The 18,168-nt window shown below is 35.6% G+C and overlaps 2 protein-coding genes across 2 annotated transcripts; one reads left to right on the forward strand and one right to left on the reverse strand.

Annotated features, from left to right (window-relative positions):
• Positions 1-8,811: 8,811 nt before the first annotated feature.
• Positions 8,812-14,556, forward strand: LOC104219402 (two-component response regulator ARR1-like). The gene is made up of 6 exons (XM_009770090.2): positions 8,812-9,230; positions 10,045-10,197; positions 10,293-10,682; positions 12,478-12,554; positions 12,689-13,834; positions 13,920-14,556. Exons 1-6 carry the CDS (start codon positions 9,056-9,058, stop codon positions 13,989-13,991), a joined length of 2,013 nt encoding a protein of 670 aa, XP_009768392.1. The 5' UTR covers positions 8,812-9,055; the 3' UTR covers positions 13,992-14,556.
• An 879-nt stretch (positions 14,557-15,435) lies between these two features.
• Positions 15,436-17,081, reverse strand: LOC104219403 (GATA transcription factor 15-like). Its single transcript, XM_009770091.2, has 3 exons — positions 16,840-17,081; positions 16,608-16,730; positions 15,436-15,972 (listed from the first exon to the last, which is right to left on the reverse strand). The coding sequence occupies exons 1-3, from the start codon at positions 16,858-16,860 to the stop codon at positions 15,574-15,576; spliced, it is 543 nt and encodes a 180-aa protein (XP_009768393.1). The 5' UTR covers positions 16,861-17,081; the 3' UTR covers positions 15,436-15,573.
• Between the last annotated feature and the right edge of the window lie 1,087 nt (positions 17,082-18,168).

Genomic DNA, 18,168 nt, shown 5'->3' on the forward strand with positions numbered 1-18,168 from the left:
TGGCTCTAGAATTAATCCACCACTCCTTGGGATTTCCTACCAAACTGCATTTAGATAGCATGGCACATAAGTCCTCCATTTTATCATTCTTTTCAACCATATTTGCTTGACTGTTATTTTTGTCCTTCTTTGGTGCACGACAATCCCCAGCCGTATGCCCAACCTTTCCACAGTTGTGGCAATTGCCTTTGAATTTCTTCTTGCTCGAGTAATTCTTTGGTCCAAACAACTTCTTTTTCTTTTTGTTGCTTGTAGATGCTTCCTCAACAATATTTGCTTCCATTATTGTTAAGTTCCCACAGGACTTCTTTTCAGCAGCGTTGTTGTCCTCTACAATCAATAAACGAACAATAAGGTCTTCTAGCATCATCTCCTTGCGCTTATATTCTAAGTAATTCTTAAAGCCCTTCCACAGTGGAGACAGCTTTTCAATACATGCAACTTGAAACGCTTCATTTATGCTCATACCTTCAGCAAGGAGGTCATGAATGATGACTTGCAGTTCTTGAACTTGAGTTATGACGAACTTGTTTTTAACCATTTTAAAGTCCAAGATCTTTGCGACAATAAATTTTTTAAGTCCAGCATCTTCTATCTTGTGTTTCTTTTCAAGAGCATTCCACAAGTCTTTCGAAGTTTTCATGACACTATAAATATTGCACAATCTATATTCCAAACAACTCAAGATATAATTTTTGCACAATAAGTCAGAATGTTTTCATGCCTCCATAATCACAACCCTCTAATTATTTGGAGTTTCTTCTGCCAAGGCTGGAACGTCCTCGCTCATGAAACATTGTAAATTGGGTGTGGTTAGGTACAAGAACATTTTCTTGTAACGACTCGATCGGTCGTTTTGAGATTTTGCACTTTGCTCGCCAGTTCTCGGGAATGACTAGCCCCGTGTGATGTATTATGACTTATGCAAATCGTTGGTTTTGGTTTTCAGGGCAATCAAAATGAATTTAGAAGAACAGTTCTTAGTTTGAAGTTTAAAATTTGAAAGGTTTGACCAAGTTTTGACTTGTTAGTATATGATCTCGGATTAGAATTTTTATGATTTGGTTAGCTCTGTTAGGTGATTTGGGACTTAGGAGCGGGATCAGAATGTATTTGGAGGTCTATGGAAGGTTTAGACTTGAATTGGCGAAATTGAAATTTTGGCGTTTTCCGGTTGATAGGTGAGATTTTGATATAGGGGGTCATAATGGAATTCTGAAAGTTTGAATAGGTCTGTTGTGTCATTTGTGATGTGTGTGCAAAATTTCAGGTCATTCAGACAACGTTTGATAGACTTTTTGATCGAAAGCGAAATTTGGAAGTTTTTAAAATTCTTAGGCTTGAATTAGATGATGATTTGGTGTTTTGATGTTGTTTGAGCATTCCGAAGGTTGGAACAAGTTTGAATAATGATATGAGATATGTTGGCATGTTTGGTTGAGGTCCCGAGGGTCTCGGGTAAGTTTCTGGTGGTAAACAGATCAATTTTTGGACTTTGGAATTGGCAGTTTTGCTGATTTTTGTTGCAGACAATTTGTTCTTCACGTTCGCGGTCAGGGACTCGCGTTCGCGAAGGATGTTCTCTAAGGCGGTGAATTCTGTTCTTCGTGTTCGCGCTTTTGGTGTCGCGTTCGCAATATATTAATATTGTGTTCTTCGCGTTCGCGCTTTGGATGTCGCGTTCACGTAGTTATGTCTCCAGTAGGTATCACGTTCGCGAGGCTTGTGCCGCGAACACGTAGAGCATTTTGGGAGCCAATATTTTTTCTTCATCGCGGATGCGATGGTTGTCCCGCGTTCGCGAAAGAGGAAGCCTAGGCAGCTTTATAAAGTACTCTATTTCGAGGATTTCAGCCTTTTTTGCATTTTTGGAGCTATGGGGCTCAGGAGAAGACGATTTTGGAGGGGATTTTTAGAGGATTGATTGGGATTTGGAGCATCCGGAGGCCTATACGAGAGGCAAAGGCATCGTGGGCTAGAGTTTAGGCCGGATAGAGGTAAGTAATGATTGTAAATGTTGTCCTGAGGGTATGAAACCCCGAATTTCAAATTGTTTTGCTACTTTGAGGCGACGCACACGCTAGATGACGAGCGTGGAGTCGTGCACCGTTGGGGATTGTGACTCGGTCCGTCCCGTACGACTGTTAAGTTGCGTATTTGATTGAAAACTGTTTGATATAATTGTGTTTTGAAAAGTATTGCTATGTTTTGGGATGAATGTCATGTTTGGGCCACGTGCAAACTGTTTTGGACCCTTATGGGACTTTTACTACCTTTCCTCACTGTTTTTACTTAATAATTGTACTCAGTCATGCTGCATTTTTTTAATTTTCTAATTCAGCCTTATTTACTAAATTTTGGCACTATAAATGGTATTTGAGCTGAACGCCCTGTTTTACTAATAGTTCGAGTGACTTGTGAGGTTGATGGCTGAGAGAGGCCGAAGGCCTGATTGTGAGATTGATGACTGAGATAGACCGAGGGTCTGATTGTGAGGTTAATGACTGAGAGAGGTCGAGGGCCTGGTTGTGAGGATTATATATTTATGGATCGGGCTGCACGCCACAACAATATATATATATATGGATCGGGCTACACGTCGCAACGATATATCGTTTGGGCTGTAGGAGCCCCTCTGGAGTCTGCACACCCCCAGTGAGCGCAGTCGACTATATGTATGGATCGGGCTGCACGTTGCAGCGGTTATTATATGGTACCTATTGAGCGTGAGTGTTGATTGTGAGCGTTGATTGATAAGAGTTAAGTCATAAGTGACTGAGAGGCTTGCCCAAGGGGCTATATATATACATGTATACGAGTGATGCTTTGCCTGATGGGCCTGTTTATAAACTTACTGGTTTCACTCCTCCTTAAAGTGAGTTTCTATTGAATATGTTGATTTAATTACTGCTTTCACTCATCTTTAGACCGAGCCTTTATTGAAAATGCTAAACAAATATTTTTAAACAACTTTCCTTTAAATTGAAGTTTTTACAAGGTATTCAGAATTTAGTCACGGATTTGGCTTTGTTACTTCCACTGAGATTTTTAAGTTGCGAAATGGTTATTAATTTCTGTTTGCCCGAGGGGCTGTATACGAATTATATTTTGGCCGAGGGGCCGATTATGATTTTCATCACTTCCACTATAAATTTCACTGAAATTCTACTGAAAACTGTTAGAAAGGCATTTTCAAAGGATTTTTCCCGAAATGGGACGAGATGATTTGATTTGTATCATGTTTTGGAAACATGCGGTATCCTCTGTGGTGCCATGATGTGGTTTACGTGATTTCTTACTGCTCAGACTTTATTTACTTTTATTACTTACTAAGTTGGCATACTCACATTACTTCATGCACCTTGTGTGCAGATTCAGGTATTTCTGAGCTCGGTGGCAGGTTCATCGGAGTTAGCAAGGTAGCTGCTTGGCGATCGCAACCCTTCTTTTCTCCCTCCTTATTCTTCCTTATGTATTCTTGTGATTTTCCCGACCATATTGGTCTTGATGTTGTTAGACAGTTGTAGCAGATGCTCATGACTAGTGACACCCCGATGTCGGGCTTGTGTATTTATTCCGCACTTTTCATTTAAACTTACATCGAGATTATTGATTAATAAATGGTATAAAAATAACTGTTATTGAATAATGGTTGATTTGGGAGTTGTGTTTGCTGGTCTAGTTTCACGATAGGCGCTATCACAACCAGGTTGATTTTTGGGTCGTGACATTTCTACTGTTAGCGCTTAAAGTCCACGCTAGAAAATTTTTCGGGCTTTTCTGCCGGTGCCATCGCCGGTGTAGGCGTTGTGCGATTTGAAGACGCATTAGCCATTGTAGCAGTAGCAGTCACAACGGAACCATTTTGTTGTTCCGTATTTGTTGTTATTTTTTTATAAAGGAAATTGATACAACCAGAATTAGTAAGTTAGTGAAGTTTTTGTATCTTCAAACCGTATACACACAATCGAGTAGAAAACTACAAAGATTTTGATCTCGTATTGAGTAGAAGGCAAAGACTTTAATCTCAAAATGGAGTAGAAAATTCGAAGTTTTTAATCTCCAAAACGGGAGTAAAAAATCACTAAAATTTTAGTCTCCCAAAACAGAATACAAGAAGAACATAAATAAATAATTAAATTTCTTAAGCTTGTCAAATAATCTGTGTTCGAAAATAATTTCTGCAAAAATAAAACAATAACAGAAACAGTAGAATAAAAAGTTCGGATCCCAACAGAAAACCATATTTCCTTAAGGAATTTAATCCCTTCAATGTTGCCTCAGGTTATTGGATTAATTCCTCCCAAGAGAATGGAACAACTATTTTGTAATACCGATAATGAAAATTATAGAATTTCGTCGAACTCAATAAACGGCAGTAAATCACACTTATGCTTACTTTTTGCTTTTGAAAAAATAGTGCAGAAATGCAGAAGAGAGAGGGGAGTGTTTGCAAAATTTTGGTGGTGAAAATAGAGGCTACTTCTCTTTATTTATAGCCAACGATTTGGGTTTCAACATGTGTCAAGATACATGTTCGTTTGAAATGGTGTCTGTTCGCCAAAATTAAAATTTTGTTAGGCGCGAATTTGGCCGTTGGGAACCGCGAATTTCAAACTAAACTTCCGCGAAAAAATATCAAAAAAGAAATTAAATAACGAAAAATAAATTTATTCCAACAACCAATCATATCAACTGACATAAGTAGAAATAGAAGTCGAATCCGAGCGACGACAATGACCCGAGGCACCACTTCTTGTCAACTCTTTTAAGAGCTAGAACAAGAATTAGTATTACCTTTCTATTTTTCGAGGAGGGACAAAGTGTCTTAGTAAAAGGAATAGTTCAAACTTTTCGTTTCTTTTCAAAATTTTTCCCTCCATTTCCCATTCACATCTCTTTATTTTATTAAATAAAAACCCAACAGTACAATACCTCCCGCGCTCTTCTGCAAAAAGAAAAGAATGTCACCAAAATATTTAGTGGGATAGTTGGAATCTTTTCAACCTTAACATAATATTTTGAGATCAAGCCCTATGAATGAAGAATATTTCGGTCGTGAACCTATCTAGTGAGATTCCTGATTAATTATGCTAATGAATTCCGGATGACTAAATTAAAATATATGGATTGATTAATTTTGTAGGGAAAAATTATAATTTTTCAATTTAGGCGTGAAAGCATGGTCACCTCACTGCCACAAATATTTGTATATCGCCCTTAAAAGAACCGACGCCTCCATACAAAGCTAAGCCATCCTCAGACCCCTTTATGACTTCACTAATTAATTAATTAATTAAATTTGTTAAAGTCGTTTTATTAAAAGATGAGAAAGAAGTAAAATAAGTTAAATTAAAAGTGAAAAAATTCTTGCTGGGGAAACCAAGATAACTTTAGCTTCTTCTTTCTTTTTTACCTAATTATGGTTTAACTGTAGGTAACTGACGTGGAAGTCGATGGTGAAACAGGCTTTTTGGGTATTTTATTGGGAATTAGTTCTTTTTCTGCTTAGGCTTTACTTTACTCATTGGAATAGAGAAAAGGTTGTTTTAGAATATACTGTTGGTCTTCTGTTTGATGCTGTTTAATTTGTACGAAATTTTGGTATTGAAAACACACAATTGCACAAATAAGAAGAAAAAAAGAAAAAAAACTGCTTGGGTCAACTCGTATAATTATTAGTGGTATTCTTTATTTTTTATCCGGTGTCAAATACCCAACCTGAATTCCGACTAATTCCGATTTTTGAATCATGACGCTAATGAAAGGGGAAAACATTCCTTACCAAAATCTTTTCTATTCCAAGTACTGGAATCTGGTGCCTTTAGTTAAGAGTAGAACAATTTTATCCATTTCACTACAAATCTTTGGTAATACAATCAACAAATTCAGTATAATCTTATAAATGGAAAGAATAATGCATACGCAAATCTTACCCCTACCTGAAGATAACGTTGGTCTACGGCCCTTTGGTAATAATTGAAATAATTGTAATGTCTATGGTAATAAAAGTTAAATTTGGATTTATTTCACCACTATCTAAAACTTACGGTACATTTCTTGATAGAATATTTTCTTTCTTTTGACATTTTATGGGAGTATAAATTTGTGATTCATCGTATTACCGAGTTGACAAATGACAAACATATTGTAGACTTGTAGTATATCATTCACAGGTCAAATTTCAAAAGTACTGAACAAGTACATGAAGATAACCATCATTTTTTAGGTTGAAAACCTAACTTCTATACACCATAGATACCAGCTTTTGATATTTTATAGTAGCACTAATACTCAAAAATTAAGATTATATTTTCTTGGACGATATAAAGCGAGTGTCACTGATACTCAAAGGTAAGTACTATAAAGCGATCAAGTCGGTCATGATGTATGAGGCTGAGTGTTGGTCGGTTAAGAAATCTCATATCCAGAGAATGGAGGTAGCCGAAATAAGGATGTTGAGGTGGATGTGTGAGCATACTAGGATGGATAAGATTAGGAATGTTGATATTCGGGAGAAGATATGTGTGGCTCTCATTGATGACAAGATGCGGGAAGCAAGGGTCAGATGGTTCAGGAATGTTCAGAGGAGAAGCCCGGATGCTCTGGTAAGGAGATGCGAACGTTTGGTTGTGGAGGGCACGGGAAGAGGTAGAGGGCGGCCTAAGAAGTATTGGGGGGAGGTGATTAGGCAGGATATGACGAGACTTCAGATTTCCGAGGACATGACACTTGATAGGAACATGTGGAGGTCGAGTATTAGGGTTGTAGGTTAGGAGATAGTTGAGTCTTGTCTTATACAATATCTTTGTGAGACTAGTTTGGTAAGGATACTATTTTGCTTTTGCCTTGTTTTGTATCATTCTTCTTGATTTCTATTTCTATTTATTATATTTGTTTCATATTATCTCGGTAGTGTTACTAATATTATCTTCTTTTGTCTTTTGTCTTCTTGAGCCGAGAGTTTTTCGGAAACAACCTCTCTACTCCTTCGGGGTAGGGGTAAGGTCTGCGTACACACTACCCTCCCCAGACCCAACTAGTGGGATTTTATTGGGTCGTTGTTGTTGTTGTTGTTGTTGTTTCTTGGACGATGTATACTTGGGTAAGATCACTTTTAACCAGCGACAGAAACTATTTAGATCAGGTAGCCACAAAAGTATATAAAGTTTGTACATTTTTATAAATAACATATCGAATGTATATACACAAGAATCTATATTTTTCGACTACTATTTTAAGAAATGCTATAAATATTGTTTTTCCTATATACTTTAGGAAAAATATATAGTGAGACTGTTAAAATCAAAAAAGGAAATGTGTTTGAACGATTGACACATAAAACAAAGTAAATGCTAGTATTTTTTTTATCATTTTATTTTTGGGTGTTGTCTCAAAATACCATAGTGAGCAATAATGAATTCGAAAAAAAGAAAAAGAAAAGAAGTTAGTTATTAACTGTGGCTAAATTAGTAATTAATTAACGCTTGCTTATGTGGTATTAATTAGCTGTGCCTTTGCTATTAGAATCAGATGAACAATCAAAAGGATTTGTCAAATCAGACAGCTAAGTAAACTCGAGAAATCAAGCTAATAAATTATTTTCTTGGGATCAAATAAAATTATTTTCAATTCAAGATCATCGTATACCACATATTTAATTTTGTTAATTCTATTTCTCCATTATTTTTATTTTTTATTTTATATAATCTGAAATTATAACGAATAGAATAATAAAGAAGTGCAAGAAAATGGCACAACATGCAATATTGTAAGAGCTTATAGTATATGAAATATTGAAAATAGCCACAAATGAGCTTGTAAATATAGTAATGGCATGGGATAAACGACTTTAGATATATTGTAATCTTACATCAAAATGAAGTAAGATAAAATTAACACTTAATGTTATAAAATATGTATTTTCTGTCAGATGATAATTTTCTTTACTTAAATAAGATTAAAAGATATTGACAAATACAAATCGATCACTCAAGTTCATTAAAATAGTTAAAGGACAAATAAGAAAATGACGAGTAAAATAACATAACTATAGCTAGATGAAATTTTTAGATGATGGTCTATTACGTAAATCCACAAAGACTATTAAAATAATAATATTATTTATCCACAAAGACTAAAAACAAATACAAAAATAATTTTGGCTGGCGGTGGGGTTAGTTAAGCTCATATATGAGCTGGATCCACGCTCAATGGAGTGACCCACTAATATAATTTATCAAAAATAAGAAGAAAAAAGAAAAACAAAAAAATTTTAAAATAAAATAATATAATTTTTTATTTTTCATCCGATGTCCCATACCTGCTTTAATAACGTAGATTTTGTACCATACAAGTAACATTAAATAAATTATTTTCTATTATATTTTCAAATCAGTTATGAAAACGTTTTTCTTGAGCCGATGTATATTGAAAACAATCTCTCCTACAATATACAAAGTAGGAGTAGATCTGTGAACATCTCGTCCTGCCCCGACCTTACTTGTGAAATCATATTGAATATATTATTATATATATATATATATATATAAGTCGCATTAGAGGACATTTTCCTTACTTAAATTTTTCTATTCTCGTATGTCGAATCCGAAATCCTTAATTATAATTAAAAATATAATAATTCTATGTATCCTACCACAACTTTTTGAAATAATAAAATAGGCTATTGTTTAAACAAGATAAACCAAAAAAAAAAGTTGGACAACTCCAAACACAGACACCCATGTTCTTCATCTCTTACAGCATACACAAAAATATATAAATTATAATTTTCATCCCTTAGTTTCCTCTTTTTGTTCTTCTCTTCCTCTTAAAGCCCAAATAAATACTTTCCTTAAAAATAAAAATAAAAATTCTTCCTGTCTCTCTCTCTCTTACAATTTTGGGTGTACTGATATGATTCCTTATGGATGTACCAATTGAGCTTTGTGCTTACTAACTTTTATAAGATACTTTTGTTCCTGTTTGTGGGTATTTTCTTTTTTTCTTTTTTCAACATATTTCCATGTAAATTTCCTGAAATTTTGAAGAAAATATGAATCTTGGTGTTGGGTCAGTTGTGAAAAATATGTCTGGTGCTAGTTGTAGTGTTTCTTGGAAGTCCAATGATAATAACCAGTTTCCAGCAGGTTTAAGAGTACTTGTTGTAGATGATGATCCTACTTGTCTTAGGATCTTGGAAAAGATGCTTAGGAATTGCCACTATGAAGGTAAATTAATTTAATCCTTGTAGTTATAAGCTATGTGTTTTGTTTTGTAAATCAAGAATGGTACTTTGTAGTTTTTGTTTTCAAGAGTTGACCTTCTTTTGGTGCTCCTTAGTTGTTAAAGTTCAAATCTTTGTTATTTTTTTTCTTGTTTTATATTGAATTTGAGTTTGTGGAGTAGGTAGTGGATGTGTTTATAACTTAATTTGGTTGGTTTCTTAGGATAAACCAGTGAAGAGTATAGTTATTATGAGATTTGATTTTCATGAGATTTGGAAATGATAGGTTGGGAATTTATGATGGAAAGAAGATCTTTGTTTAGATCTCCTGTTTACATGTTTATTAGAACCCTTAAGTTCCTCAATTAACTTTTAGGGTCAAGTGAAATCTTTCATCTATGACCTTGGTCTTAAAGGCAGCATGCTGTACTAAGCTCCCGCTATGCGTGAGGTCCGGGAAAGGGCTAAAAACACAAGGGTCTATTGTACGCAGTCTTACCCTGCATTTTTGCAAGAGTCTGTTTTCACGGCTCAAACCCGTGACCTCCTGGTCACATGGCATCTATGACCTTGGTCTTAAATAGAATATTTTAGGCTTTTGAGCTATATTGCTTGGACTCTCTGAAAATATCGTTGGGTGCATGTCGTATCCTCCAAAAGTAGTGCATATTATAAGGATCCGACAAGGGTGCGGAAGCATCTTGGAGAGTCCGTGCAACATAGCTTTTGAGGGCATTGAAGACATCTTCTTCTTCTTCTTGTTATTAGTTATTCATTTTTCCACCTCATAATTCATTTCAATGTTGTGCTTCTTCCAGTCACCAAGTCTAATCGAGCAGAGATTGCATTATCATTGCTCCGGGAAAACAGAAATGGTTTCGACATTGTTATCAGTGACGTTCACATGCCAGACATGGATGGTTTCAAACTTCTTGAGCATGTTGGTCTGGAAATGGACCTGCCTGTTATAAGTGAGTATCCCGTTCATTTTGTAAACTGTAATTTCCGAGTTTTTGAATTGCCGATGTTGTACTAATTGATTGATTTCAAATTTGTCGTTGGCTAGTGATGTCTGCGGATGACAGTAAAGATGTCGTTATGAAAGGTGTTACTCATGGTGCATGTGATTATCTGATCAAACCGGTGCGCATTGAGGCATTGAAGAACATTTGGCAGCATGTGATTCGTAAAAAGAAGCACGAGTGGAAGGACAAAGATTTTGATCAATCAGCAACCGCGGAAGAGGGAGATCGACAGCAGAAACCATCAGAAGATGTTGATTATTCATCTTCAGCTAATGAAGGAGGGAACTGGAAAAGCTCAAAGAGAAGAAAGGAGGAGGAAGATGAAACTGAAGAAAGGGATGACTCGTCCTCGTTAAAGAAGCCCCGTGTGGTTTGGTCGGTGGAGCTTCATCAACAGTTTGTACAAGCTGTTAATCAACTTGGAATTGACAGTATGGACTATTTACTTCTCTTGGCTATATGTTTGTCTTCATATTTCCCTAGGTCTATGGTTCCATATTTCTCAGAACTTAGGTTAAAGGCGAAAAACATATAAAAGTACTGTTTGTTGATGCCTTAAGCCCAAAGCACTATGAAAGCGTGGGCTTTGCAAAGAAAGGCGCTACTGAAGAAAAAGCAAAAAAAAAATTTATACAGGCAGTGCCCAAAAAAGAAACATGAATGCAAAGAATTATTTGGACAAACGAATTGAAAAAGAACTATAAATATTTCAAGTTTATAGTTTTTAGTGGCTATTGCTTTTACACTAAATTTCTAGTTTCCTACTCTTAATTACCAAAAAAAAATCATTCATAATGTTTTTAACAGTTAATGACGCGTTGTCAACTATATTTATTGTCTCGTGCTGCCTTCTTAAAGACGAGCCTATGGCCGATGAGGCATATGCCTTAGTGCCTTGGTGTCTACACCGAAGCGCCGGCTAAGCAAGGCAAAGTGCCGAACCTGGGCTTCACCTAGTGTCAAGCGAAACTGTCTGATGTGTTATCTTTTCCTTATTCTTTGTGCTGGGAGTTTTTCCATATTTACATGAAGTTAATCTTCTCTCTTTGGATATTTATTTATCCTTTTGATATGTTAACATATTTTCTTCTGTTGTATCTTCACGACTCCCCCTTTTGAATACTTCTTTCCCTAGGATTTACTTTTATAGAAAGATATTCCCTGTTCTTCCGTGTTATTTGATATTTGTGGCAGGGAAAATTCGGTAGAAATGCTTGGCATTATACCTGGTAAAATGAGTTCTTACCATCTGAATTAACCCTTGGCCTAGCCTAATTTCTGCCCTATTTTATTGCTTCTCTCTTGTTCCCGGTTTTTGGGGGTTGTAGGGTGGAGAAACCTCATTCCAGTAATACGTACTAATTGATAAAGCTTTGTATTCCTCATCAACAGAGCTAGTCATTGAACTGAGTTCCTAGCTCCTTCTTATGAACAGTTTACTCAATTACACTAAAGTACACATGTTTAAGTTAGTACTTGAATTGCATTTTAGATCGGTGTGCAACTGATACTATAAAGTCACTCTTATTTCAAGTAGTTGTATTTGGAAATGGAAAACTTAGTTGTAAGGACAGGGATTAAGTAAAACCTTGGACAGGCTAAATTGGGGAGTGGTTCAAGAAAATTGGGAATGGGGGAGGAAAGAGGAAACTGTGAGCTATGTGAAGTAGTCAAATTACAAGAATAACATCGATTTCACTTTGCTCCAGTGTCCTTAAGTAGTTTAAATTCCTGTAAGTTTCCGTGTGTGGTTTAGCTCAAAATATGTAACTACCTTTATCCAAAGTATAGTTTTAATTTATAACAGTGATGCCCAGGTCAACTTGCGGGCACTTAGAATATTCTAACGGGTACCAACACTGCACAAGTACTGGGTCACTTATTCTAACGGGTACCAACGCTGCACAAGTACCGGGTCACAAGTACCGTGTGTGGATTTGAACCTTAGTTTTATTGCAGTTTATTTTACTGTCAATCATGGCTGATAAAATAAAATGTTCAAGATTCTATAATTCCTGAAAGCTTAGGATGAAGAGGGGAAGGGGATCGTAACGCTAGTGAGCTAGCCCTCAACCCCTTTTCAGGTTTCCTTAATATTTGATTTTCCTTTGAATTTTGTGTCTTTTACCTTAGAATGGGTTTTACTGAATTGGAAAAACATTTTTTACCTATATTATGGATACTTACTCATCTGTTATTCATTTCCAATTCTGGCGATGATTTCAGAGGCTGTTCCCAAGAAAATTCTCGAACTGATGAATGTTCCTGGGCTTACCAGAGAAAACGTTGCTAGCCACCTTCAGGTACTGAGGAACTTTACTTCCTCCCTTTTCAAGTTGATTAGTGGAAGACTTAATCTTTGTTTTGCAACATGCACTTAATAGCATTTCTCGGATTTCCTAGTAAAGCACTTATTAATGGTAATCATGTATCGCAGAAATACCGGCTGTATCTGAGGAGGTTGAGCGGGGTATCACAGCATCCTAGTGGACTAAATAACTCTTTCATGGGGCACCCAGAAGCAACATATGGAATGTCGTCTTTCAATGGGCTTGAGCTTCAAGCTTTAGCTGCCACCGGTCAACTACCTGCACAAAGTCTTGCTACCCTCCAAGCGGCTGCACTGGGTAGGTCTGCAACAAAAGGTGCTACTCTATCTATGCCTCTAGTAGATCAAAGAAACATTTTCAGCTTTGAAAATCCCAAGTTGAGATTTCCTGAGGGACAACAACAACTAAATAATAGCAATAAGCAAATTAACTTGCTTCACGGGATCCCAACAACCATGGAACCAAAGCAGCTGGCAGATTTGCACCAGTCCTCGCAATCCTTTGGCGCTATGAATATGCAAGGGAACTCCAGAGTGCAACAAAATAACGCTTTACTGATGCATATGCCTCAACAACAACCGTCTAGGGCTCAAATGCTAAATGAAACCAATAATGGTAGTCAAGTTTCGCGGCCTCCATTGACCATGTCACAGCAATCTTTGTCGTCAAATGGGATACCTGGTGCACTCTTATCACGAAGTGGTGGTATTGTTGCCAATGTACGAGGGCCGGTACACAGTCCAGTCTCCCAAGCATCTCCTATTGTAGATTTCTCGCTGAACCAAAATACCGAGTTGCAAAACAACAGCTTTCCTCTTGTGCGTAGTAATTCAGGGATGTCAACTATGACATCCAAAAGAATGCTTCAGGAAGAGGTTAACTCTGATATTAAACGGTCTAGAGGATTCCCTTCTGGTTATAATATGTTTGATGAACTGCATCAGCAAAAATCACAGGATTGGGGTTTATCAGGTGTTGGATCAACCTTCGATGCTATAACAGGAACTCTAGATGTCTCACCGTCCATGTTAGTTCAACAAGGTATTTCTTCAATGAAGAGGAATGGACAAAATGGGAGTTCTCCTATAAGCAACGCTTTCTCTAGCAGCAGGGAAGAAAGTGGAAATGTTAATCCTATGGGTGGAAATTTCCTTACTGTTAAAGCTGAACAACTTCCTGATGCGAGCTACCAAAATAACTTTTTTCCGGACCAATTTGGACAGGATGACCTTATGAGTGCCCTTCTGAAGCAGGTTAGTTCGAGTTTCTTATCCTTCAAATTTTCATTGTAATGATGACATTATTTTTACTAATTTGAATTGTATGAATTTCCAACAGCAAGAAAGTGTTGGACCAGTTGAATCTGAGTTTGGCTTTGATGGATATGCACTGGACAATCTTCCTGTGTAAGACGTGAAAACAGTTTAGGTTACGGTAGCTTACACTGTGAACATATATTTCAGAGTCGCTACTGTATATAGTTGTCTTTACAGCTGAAAAATGACTTCTGGGAAACGAAAACGCTGCAGTTCAGCTTGCTGTTCAATTCTTGATGTTGGATTCTCGTCTGGTTGCATCATCTGGTCTGATTCTTGATTCTTGTGGAATTAGAGCAAATATTGCACTGGAGTCAGATGGAAGGTAGTATGAAGGGTAATTGTGTATGATACTTCTGCATGATATGCAAAGGCGTACGTGCAAAGTTTTGACTGATATATAGCTAAGGTTATTTTAGAACAATTGCACATCCTAGAAGTAATTTGTCGAAGGTGTCGTGTTTGTGGGGTGCAACGCGTTGGTGTACGGATTCTCTTGAATGGTCGGATTTCTTTACTACCTGAAATAACCCGATTTTTATGTTACATATTTCACTTTCAGAAGTTGATCTTGATGTACAGATTAAATTTGGATTGCCATAGAGTGATACTCTCTGGGATTCTTTTAGTTGGTCATTAGCTGATATTGTTTTGCTTCCTTTCATGTTCTTATTCTTTATATGAGCAGTTTATAGAAAATGGGACCTCATTCTGTTTGTTAGCAACATATTCTTTCTAAAGCTAAGATTTTAACTTTGATTCAGCAAATAAACAGAATATGTCTATGTTTTATATGAGTTTAACTTATATACTCTGACAGACTTCTTTTTTAAACATTTTAACCAGTATTAGCAGATCTAATAGCTTTATTTTTCTAGTTATTAATCCTACTTATTATGAACAATTATCATAGTTATCTTTTAGGTGAGTTGATTGTGTAAAATTTTTTTTTTACATTGTTAGCAAGGGCGAAGACACATTGTCCTAGTTGACCACACTTCATCAAAAAATTACGTTATATATATAGGTAAAAGATTAGGTTTTACAGGTATATAATTCCTAGTTTCGCCACTGATTGTTAGTGCATAAAAGTTACTCTTTTACTGTTCACTGTAGTTTAAAGGGGAAGATCCAACTGAAGATTAATTTATATTGTAATTTTTCTGTGTTGCGGTTTTCAATTTACAAGAATGTGTCCAAGTGATAAAGTCTCTCATCTCATTTTATTAATCACTTTGTCAAGGTCTAAATTTCACTTGGCAGTGAAACAAACTGATTATTGTTTTCTTAATCATGCAATATTTATCACTGCCTTGACGAGTTACCTAAAAGAGTATAACTTTAAATATAACCAACCAAGTATATAATAATCCCATTCATTTTCCGATATCAATCTGATCTATTGTCTTCTTTTCTCCAAAAGATAAAATTTTTATGTAGCCAAAACCACACTTAAGGTTGTTGCATAAATCATCATTAAAACAGTTCTACATCTTCCACAACACATAGATCAAAAGAGTAGTTAGCATATTCAAGACTTTGTAATTAAAGTAATTTAAAATTAAAAATTGAATTTAAAATATAGAGCTCTTAACTTGATTAAGCTCCGTCTTGATCATTCAACCATACACCAACTCACAAATGGCACTACTTTTACAGCCACTACAATTTTTCTTTCATGTTTTCATATGGTCGACGAACTTATTTCGGATCGAAGCATAATTATTGTACTTGTTACAGAAAGAACCACAAGAAAGAGCCATCAATAAGAAAGCTGCTTGTTCTACGTCTCCCAACTTTCTCTTCTGAGTCGAACTCGATCTTGGTTTCTGCAAAATTACTTCTCTCCCAAAAGGAAATACTTTGCTTTTCAATGAAGAAGAAATAGTTTTCTTCCCAAAACTACTGCTTCTACTACTATCTCCACTGCTGCTATTACTGCTACTGTTACAACTTTGGTGTTGTAGTCCAATGCTTTTGTTTCCAAATGCCTTTGATTTCTTGTCTTCTTTGTTCAACCCCAGAAGTGCTCTTATCTTTTTCCTGCTTTTAATCCCACACGCATTACAAAGTGACTGCATTCAGAATGATCATATCATCAAATTCAAGTACAAAGGCAAAGTATACCAAAAAACCAAAATCACTAAAATGAGTTACTGCTCATTTTATACAAAACTATTACTCTCTCTGTTCCATTTTACATAGGAATTGTTATACAAATAGCCGGTCAAATTCAATGTTTACTTTTTCTAGCCAAATTGAAAGTGTACTATATAAAAAATCAAACAACTTTTTATAGAAAAGGCAACTCAATGCTCAAAGCATCCCTCGTTAACACAGGATACTAGAAAGGGATGCACTCCAAGAGATGTTATATAGACAAACTACCCACAAACATTAGTGGCAAGTTTCACAACTCAAGCCAGCGACCTATAGGTCCCACAGAAACAAATTTACTATTACTCCAAGGATTGCTCCAAGGCTCCCTTCAGAATCAATAACTCTTTATTCAATTAAATTATTTCATGAAATGTATTAGATATTTTTAGTTCTTAGTAATAGTTACGATCTGTAATCTTTTAGATAACTATGATGTTTGAGCCAATTGTTTTATTTAACTGCATACTCTATGATTTATAATTTTAAAACATAATTTATTTTCCTTTAATAAAAATTAAATGAAATTGAAATTACAAAGAACTACACTAACCTTGGGACCAGCAGGTCCACCTCTCCAAAGAGGAGTTTTAGTTGTACCACAATCAGCACAAGTCTTAACATCATTCCTTTCTGGTGAAGAAGTTTCACTGCTCATTTCTTCAGATCTTATACCCTGAAATACAAGAAAAAAAATTCAAATCAAACACCAATATACGTATAGAATAACTCAAATACAAGCTATCAACAAAGTAATTAGAAGAGTATAATTAACGATCACTCACCTTATCACTTAAATCCACCATTTTCGATCACCTAATCAAAAAACCCAAAATAACACTTGATTTTTTAGCTTAATCAACTAAAAAGACCAAAATTAAATAAATAAATGAAATTTCTCAGCTCTACTATAAACTAAAGAAAATAGAAATAAACAGAGTGATTTTAGGAGAAAAATTGAAGAAATGGGGGATATGGTAAGAAGATAAGAGAAGAGTGAACTGGGCGATCAGGCGGGGGGGAAAAAGAAGCGGTGGGGTTTGTAAAGGAGTAACCGAAAACCCTAGGTACGCGGGAGTCTGAAAAGACGAAATTGTCCTTGATTTGAGAACGTTTTTCAGTTTTTACCCGCCAAAAGAGTTGAGCTCTAACTGAAAAGGGCGCCAATTAATTTTGTTGTTTGCCGCTTTACTTAAATTAAGTTCTTTGATGGATTTTCGTTTTTTGTTTCTAACTGTCCCATTTAACTTTTACTCGCTTTTTAAATAATTTCAGGTATTTTTCTCGTTTTTCTTCTTGTTCTTCTTTTTCGTGTGACGGTAATTTTATATGGTGTTTATGAACATATTTTAACATAGTTTATGATATTTTACCGTGGTGAGCTGTTGTGACGCTTTATTTTTTTTTACCATTACTTAGGATTTCTTCTTCTTTTTCTTAATTGTACAATGGGTTCGTTAGATTTATTGTTATTTTGACGAATTGATGATTGGAGTTTGTTCTTAATGATATTTGTAGGTTACATTTCAAATTTGAGCTCATTTGGAGTAGATTTAGGTATTAAATCGTATATTGGATTGTTAAAATTCAAAAAACAAATTTTTGTTTCTTGACCATTCGCACTTCAGGCCTATTTGGCCTTAAGTGCATGAAAATGTTGGTTGCACTTCAGACCTTTTAGCCACTTAATTTCAATTTTTAAATTTTTAAATTCAAATTTCAAACTTTAAACTTTAAAAGTTTAATTTTATGCCTTAAAATACTTACTTTATTATTTAAAAATTTGCAAACACTTAAATATCAATTACATTGAACAAGAAAAACGTAATACACTTTAAAAAATTAATCCAGCCTAGTCCATCCGATAAGCCCAAACCTAGACGGGCCCAACAAAATCCAGAATATTCCAGCCCACTACCAGTTCGGAACCCCAGCCCACTAACTAGCCCGCCCCACTAATCGGACGGGCTGTTTTTTTCCATGTCCAGCCTCGTCCAACCCGTCCGATAAACACCTTTAATTCTTATGCTTCATTTCTTCGATTTATTTAAATCCTTATTTGTGCGTGTAATCCTTATTACTAAAACAAAAATTGGTCATAATTAACGTTTTAA

Source organism: Nicotiana sylvestris, chromosome 5 (genome assembly GCF_000393655.2).
Source record: "Nicotiana sylvestris chromosome 5, ASM39365v2, whole genome shotgun sequence".
NCBI lineage: Eukaryota > Viridiplantae > Streptophyta > Magnoliopsida > Solanales > Solanaceae > Nicotiana > Nicotiana sylvestris.